Source organism: Argopecten irradians, chromosome 6, assembly GCF_041381155.1.
Source record: "Argopecten irradians isolate NY chromosome 6, Ai_NY, whole genome shotgun sequence".
In the NCBI taxonomy this organism is placed as follows: domain Eukaryota; kingdom Metazoa; phylum Mollusca; class Bivalvia; order Pectinida; family Pectinidae; genus Argopecten; species Argopecten irradians.
The window spans coordinates 32,406,551-32,432,200 of NC_091139.1; the positions used below are offsets into that span (position 1 = coordinate 32,406,551).

Genomic DNA, 25,650 nt, shown 5'->3' on the forward strand with positions numbered 1-25,650 from the left:
AACTATTCAGATTAGATGAGAATATCTGGTGTAACAAAAGGATCACATCGCATTCCACATCAATATCTGCTACATGATGAATGGGGACCCGTATCACTCCTATAGGAATTGTTTTCATATCAATAAAACTGTATGCCATATCAAAAACCTACATGAACGCAGTCACTGGAAATATACACGTCCAATATGCAATCAGAAAAAACTGATGGAAAGCCAAATGTTGAGAGGAGCTCCCCACATCCAAGATGATATCAATTAATGGTGGCACATTTCAGATGAGTTTCTGCCAATGATTTAAGACACTACGACCAGAAGTATTCCTAATTACACAGCCTTGTCAGGATCTATGAGTGATGAATCAAATACAGCTCTGGAGAATCAGAAATATCTCCCGACACCTCTAAATATAAACCTGCCTCGCTCTATGGAATATCAAAGTTATAATCAGAAAAAGGCCAAAAGGTCCTGCTCCTTACTTGGAAAATACAATGATCAAACATGAGTCAGGAAATTGTGTTAATCAAGAATTATCAAGTAAGAAAATTCAGATATCTGCACATAAAATTTCATTTTTGAAATAATTCCCAAGCACTATCCCTCTATTCCTAGTTGACATGTACTAAACAATTCTAAAATCATATATTTTTGTATTAATATTGTCAATCTGTGATCGGGTGGTGTAGTGGTTAAGCCACTCGCCTTTCACCTAGCCGGCCGGGGTTCGATCCCCAGCACGGACGTGAAAAGGTTAGGGGTCACCTGCCCGATCACGTGGGTTTTCTCCGGGCACTCCGGTTTCCTCCCACACTAAGATCCCTCGCGCGCTTACATCCGGGTTATCGAGAGTGATTTACATAAGTTGTATAACTTGTTTCGTAATCGATGTAAAATAAATAAAGTTTATATTTTTATATTTTTTTTTGTTTCATGGTCTGTTAGTCTGAAAGCCTAAAAGTAGAATTGTTTGCAATGAAATTGACCATCTCTTGTAACTATGACTTGCTGATAGTTATGTCTTTGATCATCCGTCAGTGTTGATTTCATTATCATGATCATCGGTCAGTGTTGATTTCATGACCATGATCATCGGTCAGTGTTGATTTCATGACCATGATCATCGGTCAGTGTTGATTTCATGACCATGATCATCGGTCAGTGTTGATTTCATGACCATGATCATCGGTCAGTGTTGATTTCATGACCATGATCATCGGTCAGTGTTGATTTCATGACCATGATCATCGGTCAGTGTTGATTTCATGACCATGATCATCGGTCAGTGTTGATTTCATGACCATGATCATCGGTCAGTGTTGATTTCATGACCATGATCATCGGTCAGTGTTGATTTCATGACCATGATCATCGGTCAGTGTTGATTTCATCAGTGTTGATTTCATGACCATGATCATCGGTCAGTGTTGATTTCATGACCATGATCATCGGTCAGTGTTGATTTCATTATCATGATCATCGGTCAGTGTTGATTTCATTATCATGATCATCGGTCAGTGTTGATTTCATGACCATGTGATCATGTTCCTGATCAGTCTCTATCCTCTGGTCATCTTCAGTCAGTGTTGACTTGTTGACCCTGCCCATGTCTATGTGTGCCTGGCCAGCCATTACATATCTGACCAGTTTCTGTGGTCAGGCTCTCACAGGCCAGTGAGTGTTGGCTGTGCCTAACCATTGTACAATGGTCATCTTTGACCAGTTTTACATGCCAGACCAGCCTCTATTTTGTGGTCACTCTCATGGCCAAGTGTTGACTTAATGACCATTCCAATGTCTACATGTGCCTGACCAGCCTCAATGCCCACAGTGGTCATCATTGGCCAGAATGAAGTGTCCAGCCTAGTTGGTATTGTAATCAATTGTAGGGAATACCCTGTTACACATGTTCACACCAATTAACAAACAGACAATCTGTCTGACAATTAACGCTACAAGATTATGGCTAGTCCAAGTAATTGTTTCCATGTTGGCTGTCGTTTGTGGTTCCTGTTGTTTAGTCGTTTACTGTTTACCAGACATTGTATCATGTCACTAATCATTGTTATAAGAATATAATACCCTAGTATTCTCTATGGCACACAGTCCATTTTAATTCCATCAAGTCTAGCTCCTGGACTTCCATCAGTTTGTTTGGTTGAAATATTCTGTAAACAATAAGGGTCATGAAATGGCAGGCGGAGGAAAGCCAGAGTTCCTATAGACTCACCCCTCCAACCTGCAGTCAGTACATGTACATCGTAACTGCCCCATATGGTTTTCAATAACGACCCATAGGTTAAGGGCTTATGATAATCCATGTTAAGATATCTGAACCACTCTACCATTGTGGCCCTTGCTCCATCACTAAGGGGCCATGGTGGCAGAGTGGTTAAGATGTCTCATCATATTACCACAAACACTCTTCCTCTGTATTGCTAGTTTGAATCCCAGGACTTCCTCCACCAACAAACCTGGCCTGTCCTTACATGACCCTGGCTGTTAATAGGACGTAAAACTAAAACAAACCTGGCCTGTCCTTACATGACCCTGGCTGTTAATAGGACGTAAAACTAAAACAAACCTGGCCTGTCCTTACATGACCCTGGCTGTTAATAGGACGTAAAACTAAAACAAACCTGGCCTGTCCTTACATGACCCTGGCTGTTAGTAGGACGTAAAACTAATACAAACAAAACCTGGCCTGTCCTTACATGACCCTGGCTGTTAATAGGACGTAAAACTAAAACAAACCTGGCCTGTCCTTACATGACCCTGGCTGTTAATAGGACGTAAAACTAAAACAAACCTGGCCTGTCCTTACATGACCCTGGCTGTTAATAGGACGTAAACTAAACAAACCTGGCCTGTCCTTACATACCTGGCTGTTAATAGACGTAAAACTAAACAAACCTCCTGTCCTTACAACTTTGTCAGTAAACTAAAACAAACTTAATTAAACACAGCTGTGAAATAAAGCTGAAATGGCCGCTTTGGTCCCCCCAAAACCTGCCTGTACATGTCCTAGATAAACTAAAACAAAGGTGGCTGTGTTATACAGAGTGTCTGTAAAGTCAGGCTATACTGTATGTTTACAGCAAAATAACCTTAATTAAAACAAGCCTTCCACTGTCATCAACCCGTGATGCTAAAACGTGTTTGGGATTGATTTCTAACACAGAACGTGTAGGTCTGCACATGTGTCTCCTCTTATCTCGACTGAACGTTAAAAAAGCACGGAACATCATTCCATCCTGTTTTTTGGTCATTTAGAAAAATAGAATGAGGATGGAGAATGTGGGTATATTCATGCCAAACATTGTGTTTCTCGCCTCCCTGCTTCACTATAAGGGTGTGAGTCCTATGTGATTTCCTTGAGAATGTTGTGCCTTATCTTTGTCAGGTGTGTGAATGACTACATTATCATCTGGGTATGTCTTATCTCCTTTGATCTCTGTACAAACCAATACAGAACATTAGCATTGCTCACAGTGCAGTATACACTACTATTCTATAACTACACTCTACAACTAAAACCCAGCACTTCCCATAGAAGCAATCAACCAAATACACAAATTCCTCAAAACTAATAAGTAAATAATCCTTCTAAGAAAACAGTCTTATCATGTCTAGAATGTTGCACAGAAAATGCAGGTAAAACTGAGTTTCACTGATAAAGGAAAGGCTAAATCACAGAAAGGACAATATTTGTTTGATTAATTAAGTCCTGTCAACAGCCTCCCACATATGTAACATAAGGACAGCCTCCCATGTATGTATATATATGTAAGGACAGCCTCCCAATTTGTATGTATATATATGTAAGGACAGCCTCCCAATTTGTATGTATACATGTAAGGACAGCCTCCTATGTATGTATATATATGTAAGGACAGCCTCCAATTTGTATGTATACATGTAAGGACAGCCTCCTATGTATGTATATACATAAGGACAGCCTCCCATGTATGTATATAAGTAAGGACGGCCTCCCATGTATGTATATAAGTAAGTACGGCCTCCCATGTATGTATATATGTAAGGACAGACTCCCATGTATGTATATATGTAAGGACAGCCTCCCATGTATGTATATATGTAAGGACAGACTCCCATGTATGTATATATGTAAGGACAGCCTCCATGTATGTTTATATGTAAGGATGGCCTACCTTTATGTTTATACATAAGGACAGCCTCCCATGTATGTATATAAGTAAGGACGGCCTCCCATGTATGTATATATGTAAGGACAGACTCCCATGTATGTATATAAGTAAGGACGGCCTCCCATGTATGTATATATGTAAGGACAGACTCCCATGTATGTATATAAGTAAGGACAGCCTACCATGTATGTATATATGTAAGGACAGCCTCCCATGTATGTATATATATGTAAGGACAGCCTCCCATGTATGTATATATGTAAGGACAGCCTCCCATGTATGTATATATGTAAGGACAGCCTACCGTGTATGTTTATATGTAAGGACGGCCTCCCATGTATGTATATAAGTAAGGACGGCCTCCCATGTATGTATATATGTAAGGACAGACTCCCATGTATGTATATATGTAAGGACAGCCTCCCATGTATGTATATAAGTAAGGACGGCCTCCCATGTATGTTTATATGTAAGGACAGACTCCCATGTATGAATATAAGTAAGGACGGCCTCCCATGTATGTATATATGTAAGGACAGCCTCCCATGTATGTATATACATAAGGACGTATATATATGTAAGGACAGCCTCCCATGTACCTATGCATCTATGTGAGGACAGCATCCCATGTATGTATGATATATATGTAAGGACAGCCTCCCATGTATGTATATATGTAAGGACAGCCTCCTATGTATGTATATATGTGAGGACAGCATCCCATGTATGTATAAATTTAAGGACAGCATCCCAATTTGTATGTATATATGTAAGGACAGCCTCCCATGTATGTATATATGTAAGGATAGCCTCCCATGTATGTATATATATGTAAGGACAGCCTCCCAATTTGTATGTATACATGTAAGGACAGCCTCCTATGTATGTATATACATAAGGACAGCCTCCCATGTATGTATATATGTAAGGACGGCCTTCCATGTATGTATATATGTATGTAAGGATAGACTCCCATGTATGTATATATGTAAGGACAGCCTCCCATGTATGTATATATGTAAGGACAGCTATTCATGTATGTGATGTATAGCGATCCCTTAAAACCATTTAAAGAAAATTTGATAGCAAAACCAAATGTAAGCTGATTGCTGCATTTTGATAAGCTCTATTCTAAAATACATAATGACCAATTACATTGCTATGGAGAAAGCTACTGGTGGAATGTTATAGAACTGAAGCATTTGGACAACAGTCTCCTATCAATTCTTTAAAATAAATCATGGAATTTGAGCATTCACTTGTTCACAACTGAAATAACACACAAAGAAAAATCCCATTATATATTAATGAACTTGCACTTAATCCTTTTAAATCCTAATGAAATAAAACCTTACAAAGCCTAACTACCCATAATTCAGTTGATTGTATTATCACCTGATGGTCAGTCCCCTATGACAACAGACGCTGGCGAGAGGTACTCCTCCTTAGTACAATACACCCACGGCTATCTATTGAGTCATCCTATTAATTTGATGTTACTCATTCAACTTTTTAAACACATCAAACAGGTTTGATTAATTAAGGACATTTCATCAGATTCGTCGTCCGTCTGCTTTCTAAGATTTTCACTTTCATGACTCAACCATTGCATCATCTACAAACTACCAGGACAATAGAAGGCTTCCTCTTATCGACTATCACCTTCTAATGAGAAGAATTATTAAATACCTGTACATAGCTGTTAGTAAAGCAACTGATGAAATAAAAATAAGGAAAAATCTATTACGATGCTGAAAACATCAAATAGTTTATCATCCATCAATCTAGAAATATTTTCATCCAAATTAACTTCCTTAGAATTACTAATATTTTCTTTTGTGTTAATATTTCCTTCTTCGTTTACCAATATTCCCTCTGAATTTTCTTTCCTTTCTGAGTTATCTCTATATAGATTTGTTGACATTTTCCTTTGAGTTAATTATCTACCCTTATCTTTACTGATATTGTGCTACTATGCTATTTCTTGATATATTCAAATTTACTTTAATTTCTACTAAGTTGTCTCCCCTTAGAACTTACATTTTCTACCAAGTTATCTCCGTTTGAAACTAATTCTTCCTGGTTAACTTCCCCCAAAGTTTTATTTCTGAATACATTGATAAACCCATAGACAGATTGAGACTTGCAGGAAGAGCTGGAACTATTTAATTATCTGGATATGCTGGTAACAAGATTTAACGGAGTTTCTGATACTCTAAAATTATTCCATTTATATTTCAAGTGTTTCAAATATATGAAAATATATGTTCCAGACAGATTCTATAAGCTCTAATTAAAATCACAACTTAAACTGCTTACTCATGTTGACAAAAAATCTATCATTTCAAGAACAGATTTAATTTAACCCTGGTTTGGAGTTTTGTATTATGAAGATTTTAACGATTATACAGATACACATGAATTGATTTTGTAATTTCAGACGAGAATTTAATATTGTTATCTTTTGGGTGGAGAAAGCATCAGTTTTGCCAAGAAAATAAAATTGTCATTGAATGGAGTGATTGCAATACGGTTCTAAAGTTGACAAGAAGCAACCTACCACCATGTAGATTTTTATCATGTGGGCCCTAAATGCTCCCAGAACATGAGGACATTACAGGGTTTGTACAACAGAAATTGCAACACTACATGCATCATATGAACACTGTCTCTTAGTAGCGAGGGCAATGGTGGCTGCCTTCGATTTAGCAACATCCAATTTATAAAGCCATACACTAATGTACATCCATAGTGCCACTTCTAAAACTGGATCTTGTTTAATTTTGTTTGGATGAGAAATGTTACCTGTATAAAGAACAGCTGTTGTGATGTTTGTATAATTAAGGAACTTCAGAAAACCATTAAACATGTCACTATATAACATTATTTGTCATTGTAGATTAGAATCACAAATGATCGAGTCAAACCTGTCTACAACAAAGAGGGACAAATCAAAAACTTGAAAAGCTACCCATACTTCGATTTCCCCAAACAAACTAGTAAAAATAGACTTGAATCAACCTTTTTTCCTTTGGATACTCAATGGAGTTTAGAGTTTAAGTTAGATCAGTATTTTTTTGTTTTAAGAAGTCAAAGACAGGTCTTCATACTCAGATCAATATGTTTGTTTCGACATCACAAAAACGATGTGGGTATGGTACTATTTACCGTTAATTAGCCCGACATTCAGGTGATGTTGACATCACAAAAACGATGTGGGTATGGTACTATTTACCGTTAATTAGCCCGACATTCAGGTGATGTTGACATCACAAAAACGATGTGGGTATGGTACTATTTACTGTTCATTAGCCCGACCTTCAGGTGATGTTGACATCACAAAAACGATGTGGGTATGGTACTATTTACTGTTCATTAGCCCGACCTTCAGGTGATGTTGACATCACAAAAACGATGTGGGTATGGTACTATTTAGAGAACACTGACTATTTACCGTTAATTAGCCCGACATTCAGGTGATGTCGACATCACAAAAACGATGTGGGTATGGTACTATTTACTGTTCATTAGCCCGACGTTCAGGTGATGTTGACATCACAAAAATGATGTGGGTATGGTACTATTTACTGTTAATTAGCCCGACGTTTAGGTGATGTTGACGTCACAAAATTAATGTCAAAAGATGACATCACAATCAACGAAAGATGGGTCTAATCGATGGTAAATCATACTTTACCAATGTCATGTTGGGATTTCAAAACCGCAGTATTAATGTTATAAACCTCAAGAAAATGGTTGTTTTAATAGTAGGTGACTATACAGAGGTTGCTAACTTTATTGTTTCTCAATGAGAATAATACACATGGTTTACCAAATAAATACTTTAGTTTGTATTGCAAAACTGTTCTATTCCTTTATTCAAATGTATTGATGAGGAAAATCCTGGTGCAACTCATCGTTATGCTAATGAACAGTCAGCGACTCGACAGTCTGTAGCGGTATATAGCCTCGTAAAACAACTCATTGCTGAACATCGTAACCTTTCCCTGGTTTATTTGATTTTACTGGCAACAGTTGACATGGTTTTTACACAAAAAGTAACATTTTCATGGTTGAGACTTGGTAACAATCATCAGGAAAAGGCATAAACTTAGCGGGCTGCTGTGCTAAATTGTGGTAAATTCATTGTTCTCTGGGTTACAGGAGAATTACACGTATTTCAGCCGAGGCCTTGTCAACAGGGAATAAAAATAAAAGTATCATTATTTGGATAGCATTTCTAGAGAAGCACTTGTAGTCGGTCTCCAACACAGTATTGATTTTCAACCTTACTTTTGTAGGCTTCTAACACCTATAAATATTCACATTCATACATGTAATTTAAACAAGCTCTCTCGAATGTTTATTGGAGGATGGGAGGGTATTTCTTCTTCTTTTCTCTCTTTTTTTACATAAATTGATGGAAGCCTGTTTTTGCAAGTGAGCTCATTTTACAGGTTCTATGAACCTTTCATGTAGCCACGGTGGCCGAGTGGTTAGGACATATTACCACAAGCTCTTAACCTCTGGGTTGTGACTTCAGTGCCAGGTACTGATCGATGACTGGTGTTTTTTCTCTGTGTATTCCGGTTTTCCTCCACCATCAACCCTAGTATGGGCATGTCCTTACAATTGACCAATCACCATGTTAACTGAGGACGTAAAGCTAAACAAAACAATACTTATCTTCGTTATATTGATAATTTACATCCTTATGTAGGTTGTAAATGTATCTGATTCACGTCCTTATGTAGGTTGTAAATGTATCTGATTCACGTCCTTATGTAGGTTGTAAATGTATCTGATTCACATCCTTATGTAGGTTGTAAATGTATCTGATTCACATCCTTATGTAGGTTGTAAATGTATCTGATTCACGTCCTTATGTAGGTTGTAAATGTATCTGATTCACATCCTTATGTAGGTTGTAAATGTATCTGATTCACGTCCTTATGTAGGTTGTAAATGTATCTGATTCATGTCCTTATGTAGGTTGTAAATGTATCTGATTCACATCCTTATGTAGGTTGTAAATGTATCTGATTCAGGTCCTTATGTAGGTTGTAAATGTATCTGATTCACGTCCTTATGTAGGTTGTAAATGTATCTGATTCACGTCCTTATGTAGGTTGTAAATGTATCTGATTCACATCCTTATGTAGGTTGTAAATGTATCTGATTCACATCCTTATGTAGGTTGTAAATGTATCTGATTCACATCCTTATGTAGGTTGTAAATGTATCTGATTCACATCCTTATGTAGGTTGTAAATGTATGTGATTCAGTCCTTATGTAGGTTGTAAATGTATCTGATTCACATCCTTATGTAGGTTGTAAATGTCATCTTATGTATTATCTGATTCCTTATGTAGGTTGTAAATGTATCTGATTCACATCCTTATGTAGGTTGTAAATGTATCTGATTCACGTCCTTATGTAGGTTGTAAATGTATCTGATTCATATCCTTATGTAGGTTGTAAATGTATCTGATTCAGTCCTTATGTAGGTTGTAAATGTATCTGATTCAATCCTTATGTAGGTTGTAAATGTATCTGATTCACGTCCTTATGTAGGTTGTAAATGTATCTGATTCACATCCTTATGTAGGTTGTAAATGTATCTGATTCACATCCTTATGTAGGTTGTAAATGTATCTGATTCACATCCTTATGTAGGTTGTAAATGTATCTGATTCACGTCCTTATGTAGGTTGTAAATGTATCTGATTCAGTCCTTATGTAGGTTGTAAATGTATCTGATTCACGTCCTTATGTAGGTTGTAAATGTATCTGATTCACGTCCTTATGTAGGTTGTAAATGTATCTGATTCACGTCCTTATGTAGGTTGTAAATGTATCTGATTCACATCCTTATGTAGGTTGTAAATGTATCTGATTCCTTATGTAGGTTGTAAATGTATCTGATTCAGGTCCTTATGTAGGTTGTAAATGTATCTGATTCACGTCCTTATGTAGGTTGTAAATGTATCTGGTTCACGTCCTTATGTAGGTTGTAAATGTATCTGATTCACATCCTTATGTAGGTTGTAAATGTATCTGATTCACATCCTTATGTAGGTTGTAAATGTATCTGATTCAGGTCCTTATGTAGGTTGTAAATGTATCTGATTCACATCCTTATGTAGGTTGTAAATGTATCTGATTCACATCCTTATGTAGGTTGTAAATGTATCTGATTCACGTCCTTATGTAGGTTGTAAATGTATCTGATTCACGTCCTTATGTAGGTTGTAAATGTATCTGATTCACGTCCTTATGTAGGTTGTAAATGTATCTGATTCACATCCTTATGTAGGTTGTAAATGTATCTGATTCAGGTCCTTATGTAGGTTGTAAATGTATCTGATTCACGTCCTTATGTAGGTTGTAAATGTATCTGATTCAGTCCTTATGTAGGTTGTAAATGTATCTGATTCATGTCCTTATGTAGGTTGTAAATGTATCTGATTCAGGTCCTTATGTAGGTTGTAAATGTATCTGATTCCATCCTTATGTAGGTTGTAAATGTATCTGATTCACATCCTTATGTAGGTTGTAAATGTATCTGATTCAGTCCTTATGTAGGTTGTAAATGTATTGTCCTTATGAGGTTGTAAATGTATCTGATTCACGTCCTTATGTAGGTTGTAAATGTATCTGATTCACGTCCTTATGTAGGTTGTAAATGTATCTGATTCACGTCCTTATGTAGGTTGTAAATGTATCTGATTCACGTCCTTATGTAGGTTGTAAATGTATCTGATTCACATCCTTATGTAGGTTGTAAATGTATCTGATTCACGTCCTTATGTAGGTTGTAAATGTATCTGATTCACGTCCTTATGTAGGTTGTAAATGTATCTGATTCACGTCCTTATGTAGGTTGTAAATGTATCTGATTCAAGTCCTTATGTAGGTTGTAAATGTATCTGATTCAGTCCTTATGTAGGTTGTAAATGTATCTGATTCACGTCCTTATGTAGGTTGTAAATGTATCTGATTCAGTCCTTATGTAGGTTGTAAATGTATCTGATTCACGTCCTTATGTAGGTTGTAAATGTATCTGATTCAGTCCTTATGTAGGTTGTAAATGTATCTGATTCAGTCCTTATGTAGGTTGTAAATGTATTGTCCTTATGTAGTTGTTCATAGGTTGTAAATGTATCTGATTCCTTATGTAGGTTTTAAATGTATCTGATTCACATCCTTATGTAGGTTGTAAATGTATCTGATTCACGTCCTTATGTAGGTTGTAAATGTATCTGATTCCCATCCTTACGTTACGTAGGTTGTAAATGTATCTGATTCACGTCCTTACGTAGGTTGTAAAATGTATCTGATTCAATCCTTATGTAGGTTGTAAATGTATCTGATTCACATCCTTATGTAGGTTGTAAATGTATCTGATTCACATCCTTATGTAGGTTGTAAATGTATCTGATTCAGTCCTTATGTAGGTTGTAAATGTATCTGATTCACTGTCCTTATGTAGGTTGTAAATGTATCTGATTCACGTCCTTATGTAGGTTGTAAATGTATCTGATTCACGTCCTTATGTAGGTTGTAAATGTATCTGATTCACATCCTTATGTAGGTTGTAAATGTATCTGATTCACGTCCTTATGTAGGTTGTAAATGTATCTGATTCAGTCCTTATGTAGGTTGTAAATGTATCTGATTCACGTCCTTATGTAGGTTGTAAATGTATCTGATTCAGTCCTTATGTAGGTTGTAAATGTATCTGATTCACGTCCTTATGTAGGTTGTAAATGTATCTGATTCACTGATTCCTTATGTAGGTTGTAAATGTATCTGATTCACGTCCTTATGTAGGTTGTAAATGTATCTGATTCACATCCTTATGTAGGTTGTAAATGTATCTGATTCACATCCTTATGTAGGTTGTAAATGTATCTGATTCAGGTCCTTATGTAGGTTGTAAATGTATCTGATTCACGTCCTTATGTAGGTTGTAAATGTATCTGATTCACGTCCTTATGTAGGTTGTAAATGTATCTGATTCACGTCCTTATGTAGGTTGTAAATGTATCTGATTCAGGTCCTTATGTAGGTTGTAAATGTATCTGATTCACGTCCTTATGTAGGTTGTAAATGTATCTGATTCACGTCCTTATGTAGGTTGTAAATGTATCTGATTCAGGTCCTTATGTAGGTTGTAAATGTATCTGATTCACGTCCTTATGTAGGTTGTAAATGTATCTGATTCACGTCCTTATGTAGGTTGTAAATGTATCTGATTCACGTCCTTATGTAGGTTGTAAATGTATCTGATTCACGTCCTTATGTAGGTTGTAAATGTATCTGATTCACGTCCTTATGTAGGTTGTAAATGTATCTGATTCAGGTCCTTATGTAGGTTGTAAATCTGTCATCTGATTCACGTCCTTATGTAGGTTGTAAATGTATCTGATTCAGTCCTTATGTAGGTTGTAAATGTATCTGATTCAGTCCTTATGTAGGTTGTAAATGTATCTGATTCACGTCCTTATGTAGGTTGTAAATGTATCTGATTCACGTCCTTATGTAGGTTGTAAATGTATCTGTTTCATGTCCTTATGTAGGTTGTAAATGTATCTGATTCAGTCCTTATGTAGGTTGTAAATGTATCTGATTCACGTCCTTATGTAGGTTGTAAATGTATCTGATTCATGTCCTTATGTAGGTTGTAAATGTATCTGATTCACGTCCTTATGTAGGTTGTAAATGTATCTGATTCACGTCCTTATGTAGGTTGTAAATGTATCTGATTCACGTCCTTATGTAGGTTGTAAATGTATCTGATTCATGTCCTTATGTAGGTTGTAAATGTATCTGATTCACGTCCTTATGTAGGTTGTAAATGTATCTGATTCACGTCCTTATGTAGGTTGTAAATGTATCTGATTCACGTCCTTATGTAGGTTGTAAAAATGATTATCTTATGAGGTTTAAAGTCCTTATGTAGGTTGTAAATGTATCTGATTCATGTCCTTATGTAGGTTGTAAATGTATCTGATTCATGTCCTTATGTAGGTTGTAAATGTATCTGATTCATGTCCTTATGTAGGTTGTAAATGTATCTGATTCACATCCTTATGTAGGTTGTAAATGTATCTGATTCAGGTCCTTATGTAGGTTGTAAATGTATCTGGTTCATGTCCTTATGTAGGTTGTAAATGTATCTGATTCACATCCTTATGTAGGTTGTAAATGTATCTGTAAATGTTCTGACGTCCTTATGTAGGTTGTAAATGTATCTGATTCACATCCTTATGTAGGTTGTAAATGTATCTGATTCACGTCCTTATGTAGGTTGTAAATGTATCTGATTCACATCCTTATGTAGGTTGTAAATGTATCTGATTCAGGTCCTTATGTAGGTTGTAAATGTATCTGATTCACATCCTTATGTAGGTTGTAAATGTATCTGATTCATGTCCTTATGTAGGTTGTAAATGTATCTGATTCACGTCCTTATGTAGGTTGTAAATGTATCTGATTCAGTCCTTATGTAGGTTGTAAATGTATCTGATTCACAGTCCTTATGTAGGTTGTAAATGTATCTGATTCAGTCCTTATGTAGGTTGTAAATGTATCTGATTCACGTCCTTATGTAGGTTGTAAATGTATCTGATTCATTCCTTATGTAGGTTGTAAATGTATCTGGTTCACGTCCTTATGTAGGTTGTAAATGTATCTGATTCACGTCCTTATGTAGGTTGTAAATGTATCTGATTCACATCCTTATGTAGGTTGTAAATGTATCTGGTTCACGTCCTTATGTAGGCTGTAAATGTATCTGATTCCTTATGTAGGTTGTAAATGTATCTGATTCACGTCCTTATGTAGGTTGTAAATGTATCTGATTCATGTCCTTATGTAGGTTGTAAATGTATCTGATTCACGTCCTTATGTAGGTTGTAAATGTATCTGGTTCAGGTCCTTATGTAGGTTGTAAATGTATCTGATTCACGTCCTTATGTAGGTTGTAAATGTATCTGATTCACGTCCTTATGTAGGTTGTAAATGTATCTGATTCACGTCCTTATGTAGGTTGTAAATGTATCTGATTCAGTCCTTATGTAGGTTGTAAATGTATCTGATTCACGTCCTTATGTAGGTTGTAAATGTATCTGATTCAGTCCTTATGTAGGTTGTAAATGTATCTGATTCAGTCCTTATGTAGGTTGTAAATGTATCTGATTCACATCCTTATGTAGGTTGTAAATGTATCTGATTCACATCCTTATGTAGGTTGTAAATGTATCTGATTCACGTCCTTATGTAGGTTGTAAATGTATCTGATTCAGTCCTTATGTAGGTTGTAAATGTATCTGATTCACATCCTTATGTAGGTTGTAAATGTATCTGATTCACGTCCTTATGTAGGTTGTAAATGTATCTGATTCACGTCCTTATGTAGGTTGTAAATGTATCTGATTCACGTCCTTATGTAGGTTGTAAATGTATCTGATTCACAGTCCTTATGTAGGTTGTAAATGTATCTGATTCACGTCCTTATGTAGGTTGTAAATGTATCTGATTCACGTCCTTTATGTAGGTTGTAAATGTATCTGATTCACGTCCTTATGTAGGTTGTAAATGTATCTGATTCACGTCCTTATGTAGGTTGTAAATGTATCTGATTCACGTCCTTATGTAGGTTGTAAATGTATCTGATTCACATCCTTATGTAGGTTGTAAATGTATCTGATTCACGTCCTTATGTAGGTTGTAAAGTTGATTTAATTGTATCTGATTCACGTCCTTATGTAGGTTGTAAATGTATCTGATTCACGTCCTTATGTAGGTTGTAAATGTATCTGATTCACGTCCTTATGTAGGTTGTAAATGTATCTGATTCACGTCCTTATGTAGGTTGTAAATGTATCTGATTCACGTCCTTATGTAGGTTGTAAATGTATCTGATTCACGTCCTTATGTAGGTTGTAAATGTATCTGATTCACGTCCTTATGTAGGTTGTTAAAGGTATCTGATTCACATCCTTATGTAGGTTGTAAATGTATCTGATTCACGTCCTTATGTAGGTTGTAAATGTATCTGATTCACGTCCTTATGTAGGTTGTAAAATGTATCTGATTCACGTCCTTATGTAGGTTGTAAATGTATCTGGTTCAGGTCCTTATGTAGGTTGTAAATGTATCTGATTCACGTCCTTATGTAGGTTGTAAATGTATCTGATTCAGGTCCTTATGTAGGTTGTAAATGTATCTGATTCACGTCCTTATGTAGGTTGTAAATGTATCTGATTCACGTCCTTATGTAGGTTGTAAATGTATCTTATTCAGGTCCTTATGTAGGTTGTAAATGTATCTGATTCAAGTCCTGATTGTCTTGATTTACATGCCAGAATTTGATGAGGGATGGAAATGGTGAATTACAAAATGTTATAATGTAAAGGAGACTTTATTTGTGTATAGCAGAAGAAAGTTTCCATACTTCTGACACCCATCATTTCATTACAACATTCCAGTGACATTTGATACATAAAATGCTCAAAAAACTTCATGTTTATGTCATATTTAACATAAATTATTTATTTTCAATTTGAGACCATGCCAAATCCTGACACATACATTTTCTGCATTAAAATGAAGATGTGTAGCTAGCCTTGTGTTTATATGCATATTACGCAGCTGCATAATACTATAGTCCTAAATACAGCACAATGAAGACACATCTACCGCTACTTTTAATAGCAAATTACAGCCCTGGCCCCAATTTCTGGAAACAAAAGCGCAGACTTATGTCAAAAATTTAAGTTTTTCTCCTTATGCAACATATATGAAAATTTATGACTTATGTCAGTTTTTTTACTAAAGTTTATTTCGAGAAATCAGGGCCTGACCACTTTGCTATCAAAATCTTCTGCTTTCTATTTCAAAAAGTCATCAATATTACCTGAATGTACAAATTATCCAAAATATAATTTTAAATTGATTTTATTGCACATGTTTTCTATGGACACTCATTTTGGAATTACTAAAAGAATATCCCTAAAATGTTGTTTGGACTATGGTACCACTGATGAGATGTGAATCTACTGGTTTTTGATCATCAGAGGTTAAAACAAGCCTGTCTGGCTTATTTTCCCCAAGCTTTATTAATTTAGATCTAATATCACACATAAATATAATTTTTGAGTATAGTTTTAAGGGCTAGTCTGGTAAAATGATCCGACCTATTTACTGTGTAAGTTTGTGGACTAGCATCTCCTTATAATCCTCCACAGTGTATATATATATATATATTTTATATGCATTTATAGCAGTGGTTTGATGTATAATACGCTGGACATTGTTAACCCTATAGCTATAGTATATTTCTTATTTCAATAGATATACACGCCAGAAATTATTTTAACATAAAAAGATCCTAACAGTAAAAGTATATACTGGCTGAACACAACACACTATTCCTGTTAACTCACCCCTGGAATTTCATAATGGACTGGTCAAGTCATTGATTTAGAGGAGCCTAAATGTGTCTTCAGGGGTGAACAAGTTAAATAATGAACAATTCCCTTTCACCTTTCATCACGGAAATCTACATCCCAACCCCCACCAATACACACTAATATAAAATAATACTACAATCAGTCGATCACTGGCCCTGCCTCATCATAGGACCTCACAGACTGGCCAAATGCTATGATCTCCGCGTGGAAATCCTTTTGATTGATCAGGCAAAACATCCAGGTACAAATACAGCGTTTTTATTAAAAAGATATTCTCGTTTTATATTTTCCGGTTGAACACTATTAAATCAAGGCTAAACAGTATTTTTGATCGATCAGCGCAATGGAACTGGAAGTACCGTAGTGAATCTAATGAGTGCTCTTTCTGAACACACCAATATTCAATGTATCTATCTGTGCCTTGGTATTGATCACTTTCCTGCCCCACCCCCCTCCCCCATCCATCTTCTTTTTGTAGCCAAAGTCTACAAATGAAGTTTGAACCAGTTACCCCGCTGTTCTATTGAAATGGAGCTGATAGCAGAATAACAAACATCTTAACCACTTGGCCACTGAAACATAAAAACCAGAACTCATTGTAGAATATCAGAAACCTCTCCCTCTTGGTCCCTATGACACAGAACAAGGAGAGTAGGTAGTAGATTACCAGACATTCTAACCACTAATCCATTGTAACACTGAAATGAGAGCTTATAGAAGAGAATCAAGACATCTGAACCACAATGACCCTCAGAGATGGAGGGCTGAATGATGGAAATCTCATCCATAGAAACCTGGGAGTGGATAAATATCGGATGTGACCATGAGGTGAATGGCATAAGAAGAATTATTATACCTCACTTTCATTTAGAATGTTCTGATTGGATTAAACTTGATCACATGACTTTGATAAGTTAGATGTTTCCCCAGAATTGGAACGCAAGGGAAATAATCCCAGGGAAATATAACCCCGAGGGAAATAACCCCAGGGAAATAACCCCAGGGAAATAACCCCGAGGGAAATAACCCCAGGGAAATATAACCCCAAGGGAAATAACCCCAGGGAAATAATCCCAGGGAAATAACCCCAGGGAAAATAACCCCAGGGAAATTGGAACGCAAGGGAAATAATCCCAGGGAAATATAACCCCGAGGGAAATAACCCCAGGGAAATAACCCCAGGGAAATAACCCCAGGGAAATAACCCCAGGGAAATAACCCTTGGAAGCTCCACACGTGACCGGAAGTTGACGTCATCTGCAACGTCAACCAACAATGGCAATGCTGATGCTTATTTTTAGTAGCCCAACGAATTTAGCAACATTGTTGTTTGGAAATATCTCCATGGGTTCTTTTAACAGAGATTTTTTTCTTTTAATTTTGTTCGGTATAATAAAATAATTATGTCCCTATGTGTCGTGATACATCTAGAATTGTCTCTCGAATTTTCCACTATGAACAAGAGATGGAGAACTCAGGAAGTAGAATGTGTAAAACACCAAATGTCCATCATGGAGCCCTGTTTCCATCTTGACAGAACAGTGATGATAATATACATTCATTAGTTAGATGACACCATGATATACAATTGTATGGCCCAGTGCCATACCTTGGTAGCACCTTTAGCTATCCATGGTGCCAACGGTTAGGGTATTGTATTTCTCCAGGTGTATCATAGATATAATGCTTAATCAAAATGCTATTTTTAAGCTACCTGTCAGCAGTTCAAGACTTCTGAACATAAATTGGAAATTAAAGTAAAATTTACCTACAGAACATGGGTTATATATGTATGGATAAAATTTTCAGATTCATGGCAAAGTTAATGAAATAAGAGATTTAGGTAAAATTGGCAAAATCAGCTTCTGATGCACCATATCATTACCTGGTACTAAGTCATATGAAATTCTATATAGATAAAAGCTAACATAAATTTGGTAGTACACACAGCCAGAAACCATTACCAGTACTTTTATGTATACATCCATTTAAAAAAAATTAAAAGTCATTTCAGGACATGCTAAATAATTTTGTGATGGAAATTTCTGGAGAAAAACCACAGGCTTAATCAAGCATTGATATATTTATAGCCATTATTTGTCTTAATTCAGCACTTTAGTTTTAGTTTCACAATCCATTATCTAAATAACTAAGGTCAATTAAGGGTAACTTCCCTTGTATACCAAACATTAGGTGAGATAATTACTGCATGTGTTTTGGGAGACTGTGGTATGTTTGTGTTGTGTCTCCCTATAATAGTGTGTTTTGGGAGGCTGTGGTATGGTAGTGTTGTGTTCCCTTGTGATAGTGTGTTTTAGGAGACTGTGGTATGGTTGTGGTGTGTCTCCTTGTGATAGTGTGTTTTGGGAGACTGTGGTATGTTTGTGTTGTGTCTCCCTGTGATAGTGGAACTGTTCTCCATTTTCTAGTGCTATCTCACTGAACCATACTGCCAAGCACCAGCTTATAGCTGTAATATAGGATGCCAGCACTGTTATGATCAGCTGGCATTTTGTTTTTTTAATATGTACGGTAGAACATCATGGTTTTATTATGTATCAATAATTCCATAAAACATATGTTACTGATCCACATCATACACCTTTAATTCAAGCATTTTCATCAATCAAGAGAATATATAATAAGAACTAACCCACATAAGCAATAACAGTAGTTCTATCTGATTAGGGTTGAAGTGAAGAACAATGAGAGGTATTTGAAATCAGCCCCATTAGGCCTAACAGACCATGCTATTGATTGAGATGCTGATATATTGATGTTTATCTGTAGATGTTCTGTTACCATTGTTTCTGACGTAGTCCCACAAATCTGATTACCAGATCAAGTCTCATTAGACACTGGAATGTGCTGAGGCCACAGCAATAGTACTGAAGTACTGAAATTTACATTCTACGATGGGAAGTCTTAAAGTGTACAAATTTAATTCTAGGATGGGAAGTCTAAAAGTGTACAAATTTAATTCTAGATTAAAACATATCACCGCCAACTTTTCACAAGATAGATGATTAATAAGGTTTCAACATCCTTATTGTAGTTTTATACATTATTGATATTCAACTAATAAACCTATCACATCACAATCTGAAACTTTTTACTTTGCTATCAAGACGTATATTGACATTCACAGATTAGCAGTCTTGTGTAACTACAATAGGAGCAAGGTCAGAGGTCACCGTAAGTTATCTCTGACTTAAACACAAGGTCAAAGTTTACTGATAAATTAATTCTGATAGACACAAGGTTATAGGTCACTGTAGTTTTGCCCTAAATTAAACAAGGTTATAACTATAACCAAATGCTTATTCTCAAAACAGAAACAAGGTCAAAGATCTCTTATATTTTTGAATGAGAGATAAGGTAAGGAGGTCACTCAAGCTAAACTTGACCCTCCTGCAAAAGGAACAAGGTCATGGTTCACGGATCAGAGGTCACTATATTTCCTTTTAATCTTTACTCCTTTAATAGACAAAGGTCAAAGTTTAATGTAGTTTATCCTCATATGAAATCAATTGATCTGATCTGGGAGTCTGGCCCCTACATGCCCCATCAACAAAGTGAAAGGCTTGTCTAGGAGTGTGAACAAATGGCCCAGACCATGGATAATTTAAATCATCTGAATCAGTAGCCGTTGTGACTTTTGCTTGCTGACAATTAGATTTGTAGACACGACCAGTTCAGTTGATTTGCTCGGTCAATGACAAGCGTATGCTAGCCGCATCACCTGATTATGATAACTGTGCTGGCAGGCAATGAGAGAACCATCATCAGTTTCAACAACAGACAAACAGCTTTATAGCCTTACCTTAGTTTCTTCTTAGTCAAGCACTTAATCACACTTGGTCCCAATCAAAGTGTCACTCAAGTGGCATCAATGGTGCACCAATCTGTAAAGCAGATAAAACAAAAATATTATTATAGTAGTTATACATTATAGGTTTGTATTTATTACAACACGGCTTAATTAGTATAGGGTGAATTATACAGGGCGTAATTACCACACTGTTGTAATATAAAGACATAACAGGTTTGATAGACCCTGTATATGTGATGTGTTCAGTCGATTGGAAAATTCCTAACTCATATTCACCTTCAATTTTGACCAAAATATAAGTGGTCGTAGTGAGGGATGGGATGGTTTAGGGTTCTTACTGGTAGAATATCAGATACCCTGACCATTTGTTTAAAGTGAGCCAGAAGTGGAGAGCTAGAGGTAGAATATCAGATACCCTGACCATTTGTTTAAAGTGAGCCAGAAGTGGAGAGCTAGAGGTAGAATATCAGATACCCTGACCATTTGTTTAAAGTGAGACCAGAAGTGAGCCAGAAGTGGAGAGCTACTGGTAGAATATCAGATACCCTGACCATTTGTTTAAAGTGAGCCAGAAGTGGAGAGCTAGAGGTAGAATATCAGATACCCTGACCATTTGTTTAAAGTGAGCCAGAAGTGGAGAGCTAGAGGTAGAATATCAGATACCCTGACCATTTGTTTAAAGTGAGCCAGAAGTGGAGAGCTAGAGGTAGAATATCAGATACCCTGACCATTTGTTTAAAGTGAGCCAGAAGTGGAGAGCTAGAGGTAGAATATCAGATACCCTGACCATTTGTTTAAAGTGAGCCAGAAGTGGAGAGCTAGAGGTAGAATATCAGATACCCTGACCATTTGTTTAAAGTGAGCCAGAAGTGGAGAGCTAGAGGTAGAATATCAGATACCCTGACCAGTGGAGAGCTTGTAGAATTCAGAACCTGACCATTTGTTTAAAGTGAGCCAGAAGTGGAAGTAGAGGTAGAATATCAGATACCCTGACCATTTGTTTAAGTGAGCAGAAGTGGAGAGCTAGAGGTAGAATATCAGATACCCTGACCATTTGTTTAAAGTGAGCCAGAAGTGGAGAGCTAGAGGTAGAATATCAGATACCCTGACCATTTGTTTAAAGTGAGCCAGAAGTGGAGAGCTAGAGGTAGAATATCAGATACCCTGACCATTTGTTTAAAGTGAGCCAGAAGTGGAGAGCTAGAGGTAGAATATCAGATACCCTGACCATTTGTTTAAAGTGAGCCAGAAGTGGAGAGCTAGAGGTAGAATGTCAGACACCTTAACCACTTAGCCACGGCAGCCAGAAGTGGAGAGCTAGAGGTAGAATGTCAGACACCTTAACCACTTAGCCACGGCAGCCCCTCTGCACTAACAATCCACAAGTACAGCTGTTTGCAGTGTGAAGGTGTGATAACATGACAACATTAACGTGCTTGTTACATGTCTGCTACCAAAACCTTCCCTGACCCTCCCCCTTCTGCATGTATACAGCTTCAGTTAACAGTCTACATAACAAAGTGCATCATGCAAACAAACTACAATAACAAACAGCACAATCAAACTCTTGAGACAATACACACATTCTATCAGTTCCATAGGCCATAACTCACATGTATACTATTTGGTATTCAAACTGAACAGAAGACCATTTTGATAGGATAATTCAGCATGACTGGGCAGTACATAGGTAAATCGGTGACTGACATAGCATGCTATTTGGAATGATACTATTATGATACCTTATAAAACGACGTATAATGTGGTCACTTTGTAGTAATCCAGTACACGACTTAACATAAAACACTGAACAATGACAAAGGACTGGATATTTATGTCTCTGAAGCTTGATATTGTGGACTTTGTATATTCAGTATAAACCTAATTATAATTTGCCTTGGCACTCCATCATATCCCCTGTTGTCCTTGAGATCGGTTGTCCTGATATTGTTCTATCATTGCTGCCATTCTCTAATATTTTTCTAAATCTGTGTTGTTTTGGCATTTTGCACTTAAAGTGAACAGTCGGGCAAGGATGGCTAAAGTCGGTAAAAATGGTGTGAATGTATCCAGTATAATTTCTTATGGAATAGAAAAATAAACTTTCTCGTCAAAATCTGTCTGTGTACGTAGAAATTAATTTAAAGTATATGAATCCTAAAACGTCCTCCCGGCTGACTATGTCCATGGTTACATTTCCACGCAGCCTCGCTTTCAATGCTTTAATCTTTTCTTATTTCAATGGTCAGAACTGGGAAACGTAAGCAAAACTTGACCGTCGTATTATTATGTGAGAACTTTTGGAGGGCCAATGAACGCATTAAGACTGGTTTTCTTTGCCCGACTATTCACTTTAAATGTGTGTATGCATGAGTTATCAGGTAATTCTTTATCATGTGTAGCTCTGGTGTTGTTTTCTGTCCTATTCCTACTTTCAATATCACAAGAGTTATCTACCCTTGTGGATAGAGTTATCTACCCTTGTGGGTAGATATTGATTGCGACTTCACAAGATTGCGAGCGTTACATCATACTCAATTTAGAGAAAATTATTAAAGCTCACAAAATAATGACATCACAATGAATACCTACCTGTTTTATGAGTTGTGGTCCTATGTTGTCAATGTTGTGTTTTGTGAGTTGTGGTCCTATGTTGTCAATGTTGTGTTTTGTGAGTTGTGGTTCTGTGTTGTCAATGTTGTGTTTTGTGAGTTGTGGTCCTGTGTTGTCAATGTTGTGTTTTGTGAGTTGTGGTCCTGTGTTGTCAATGTTGTGTTTTATGAGTTGTGGTCCTATGTTGTCAATGCTGTGTTTTGTGAGTTGTGGTCCTGTGTCGTCACTGTTGTGTTTTGTGAGTTGTGGTTCTGTGTTGTCAATGTTGTGTTTTGTGAGTTGTGGTCCTGTGTTGTCACTGTTGTGTTTTGTGAGTTGTGGTTCTGTGTTGTCAATGTTGTGTTTTGTGAGTTGTGGTCCTGTGTTGTCAATGTTGTGTTTTGTGAGTTGTGGTCCTGTGTTGTCAATGTTGTGTTTTGTGAGTTGTGGTCCTGTGTTGTCAATGTTGTGTTTTGTGAGTTGTGGTTCTGTGTTGTCAATGTTGTGTTTTGTGAGTTGTGGTCCTGTGTTGTCAATGTTGTGTTTTGTGAGTTGTGGTCCTGTGTTGTCACTGTTGTGTTTTGTGAGTTGTGGTCCTGTGTTGTCAATGTTGTGTTTTGTGAGTTGTGGTCCTGTGTTGTCACTGTTGTGTTTTATGAGTTGTTGTCCTGTGTTGTCACTGTTGTGTTTTGTGAGTTGTGGTCCTGTGTTGTCACTGTTGTGTTTTGTGAGTTGTGGTTCTATGTTATGTGTTGTTCTAAGACCCTACTGACCAGATTCCACACATCATGACAGTCACTAACGATGAACTAAGTGAGATGGATTTCCCTCCTTTTCAGGGCAATGAAGACAAATGGTGTGTTTCCTGACCATGATTCTCAGCGTTTCAGAGCACGATTTTGAGTAGAGCTGTTCACCAATGAAACACACTAATCTGTGACAATGTATCGATAAATCCTCTTTGCCAACACAAAGAGTGTTTCTTGTGCATGCAACCATTGAGCAACCTACAGTACAAGTGTTTTAAGGAAATCATGATGGCAGCCTCTGTTAGGTACAAAATAAGGTAGTGTGACTACATAAGAAGAAAAATAGTTCTGTGTTTGTTATTCTTCTGAAACTTCACATTTAAAGAAGATGGTTTGGAATGATTATCCAACATAATGTTACTAGTTTTTGTTGTGAATTCTAAGACTGCGGCTTTTAGATATTTTCAGCATCTTTTAAAATAAATACTGTCAGAATTCAGAGATTCTTATTTCATATGGATGATTCTTATAAAGGTAAAATTGCATTCCTTCATATGCTTCTCCATTTATTTGAGAGGTTTAACAAGTTTCTGAGACACTGAAAAAGAACTTCAATAAATATGGATGCCAAATATTGTGTGTAGTTGATAAGAATTAATGCGATTCCCCTTTAAACTACCTAAAACATCGAAAAATTTATTTTAAGTGTAACGGAAGGTCTAAGAATTTGAGAAACTTACAGAGTGTTATAATTTCAGTCAGGTGGTTTATTATTAGCCCTGCAGCCTTTAAACACCTTTTCTTTATTGAAAACACTTTATGACCTCACAACATTATCATCATTCAACTATCTTACTTTGTGTGAATTAAAACAATATGCGTTTTACCCCTACATTTCAGGGATTTATACCAATTATACAACTCTTGATAATATGAAGAAAAATTCACCACATGGATTTTCTATTTGGAATATTTTATTGCACAAGCTAGCCACATATGGAAATTGGTCAACACGTGGTCAACAATGTATAATACAAGCTCTCTCCTTCAAATGGATCTGCTTCAGTGAATTATTTTCAAGAATATTTAAAGATGCTCCACTGCTGACCAATGGTATTTTTTCACTATAAAAAACAGGAGCAGACGATTTAGTATTTTTCTTCTGTTACAAAAGTTACTTCCTTTAAACCATTACCACCATTAAAAAGTTTGAGCTTCTAATTTTACTTCAAGTTAAAAATATGAAAAATATTTAATTGCATCCCGAAAAAATTCCATGACACTATATCCTATATGGAATGAAGTACTGATTGCGCATGCACCAAAGGCGAAATAAATTAATTTAATAATATTTGTGTTAATGAGGCATATACATATATACATGATTAAACACCAATTATTGTTCAAATGATTAATATCATCTATGCTCTGTCGGCGGTGGAGCATCTTTAAATTAAACTTTTGAATTTAAATTTATTATACAGAACTTAAATATTAAAGAAGTGGTGATTTTCAGCTTTTTTATTGTACCAAGGAGTAAAATAACCCCTTCAAAATCTACCTTTATTTTTTTCCTAGATAGATAAAGATACCAAAATCAAGCATCTTTCCCTCATTCAATATTGAACTACATTGGACTGAAAATTGTGGTTGATATAACTTCAATAATTCTTGTGTACCGTAGTAGACAAATTTTTTAATATTCAAGAAGATAAAACCTGCCAGTACAATGTATAAATTCTGATCGAGAGATTTGCCTTTAAATAACATTATGAAGACCTTGACCATCAAATACCACCCAATGTCATACTTACACTATCTTACCAAAAGCCTT

At 36.3% G+C, this 25,650-nt stretch overlaps 2 protein-coding genes across 4 annotated transcripts in view; one reads left to right on the forward strand and one right to left on the reverse strand.

The window, feature by feature from the left end:
- Positions 1 to 25,650, reverse strand: part of LOC138325662 (neuronal calcium sensor 2-like) — a 119,128-nt gene that overhangs the window by 36,123 nt on the left and 57,355 nt on the right. For all 3 annotated transcript variants that reach the window (XM_069271476.1, XM_069271475.1, XM_069271477.1), the window contains one exon: positions 20,467 to 20,548. The gene's annotated coding sequence lies outside the window, so the exon portion shown is untranslated. The remainder of the gene's footprint in view (positions 1 to 20,466; positions 20,549 to 25,650) is intronic.
- LOC138326117 (uncharacterized) lies at positions 23,090 to 23,859 on the forward strand. The gene is made up of 3 exons (XM_069272250.1): positions 23,090 to 23,166; positions 23,440 to 23,686; positions 23,830 to 23,859. The coding sequence occupies exons 1-3, from the start codon at positions 23,090 to 23,092 to the stop codon at positions 23,857 to 23,859; spliced, it is 354 nt and encodes a 117-aa protein (XP_069128351.1).

What these genes read in the sequence shown, in the direction of transcription:
- LOC138326117 (XM_069272250.1), top strand. Translation starts at nt 23,090, where the DNA reads ATGTTGTCAATGTTGTGTTTTGTGAGTTGTGGTCCTATGTTGTCAATG. An exon ending in GTGAGTTGTGGTTCTGTGTT is followed by an intron (nt 23,167 to 23,439) that starts GTCAATGTTGTG and finishes GTGTTTTGTGAG; the next exon opens with TTGTGGTCCTGTGTTGTCAA. An exon ending in TGTTGTCAATGTTGTGTTTT is followed by an intron (nt 23,687 to 23,829) that starts GTGAGTTGTGGT and finishes TGTTGTTCTAAG; the next exon opens with ACCCTACTGACCAGATTCCA.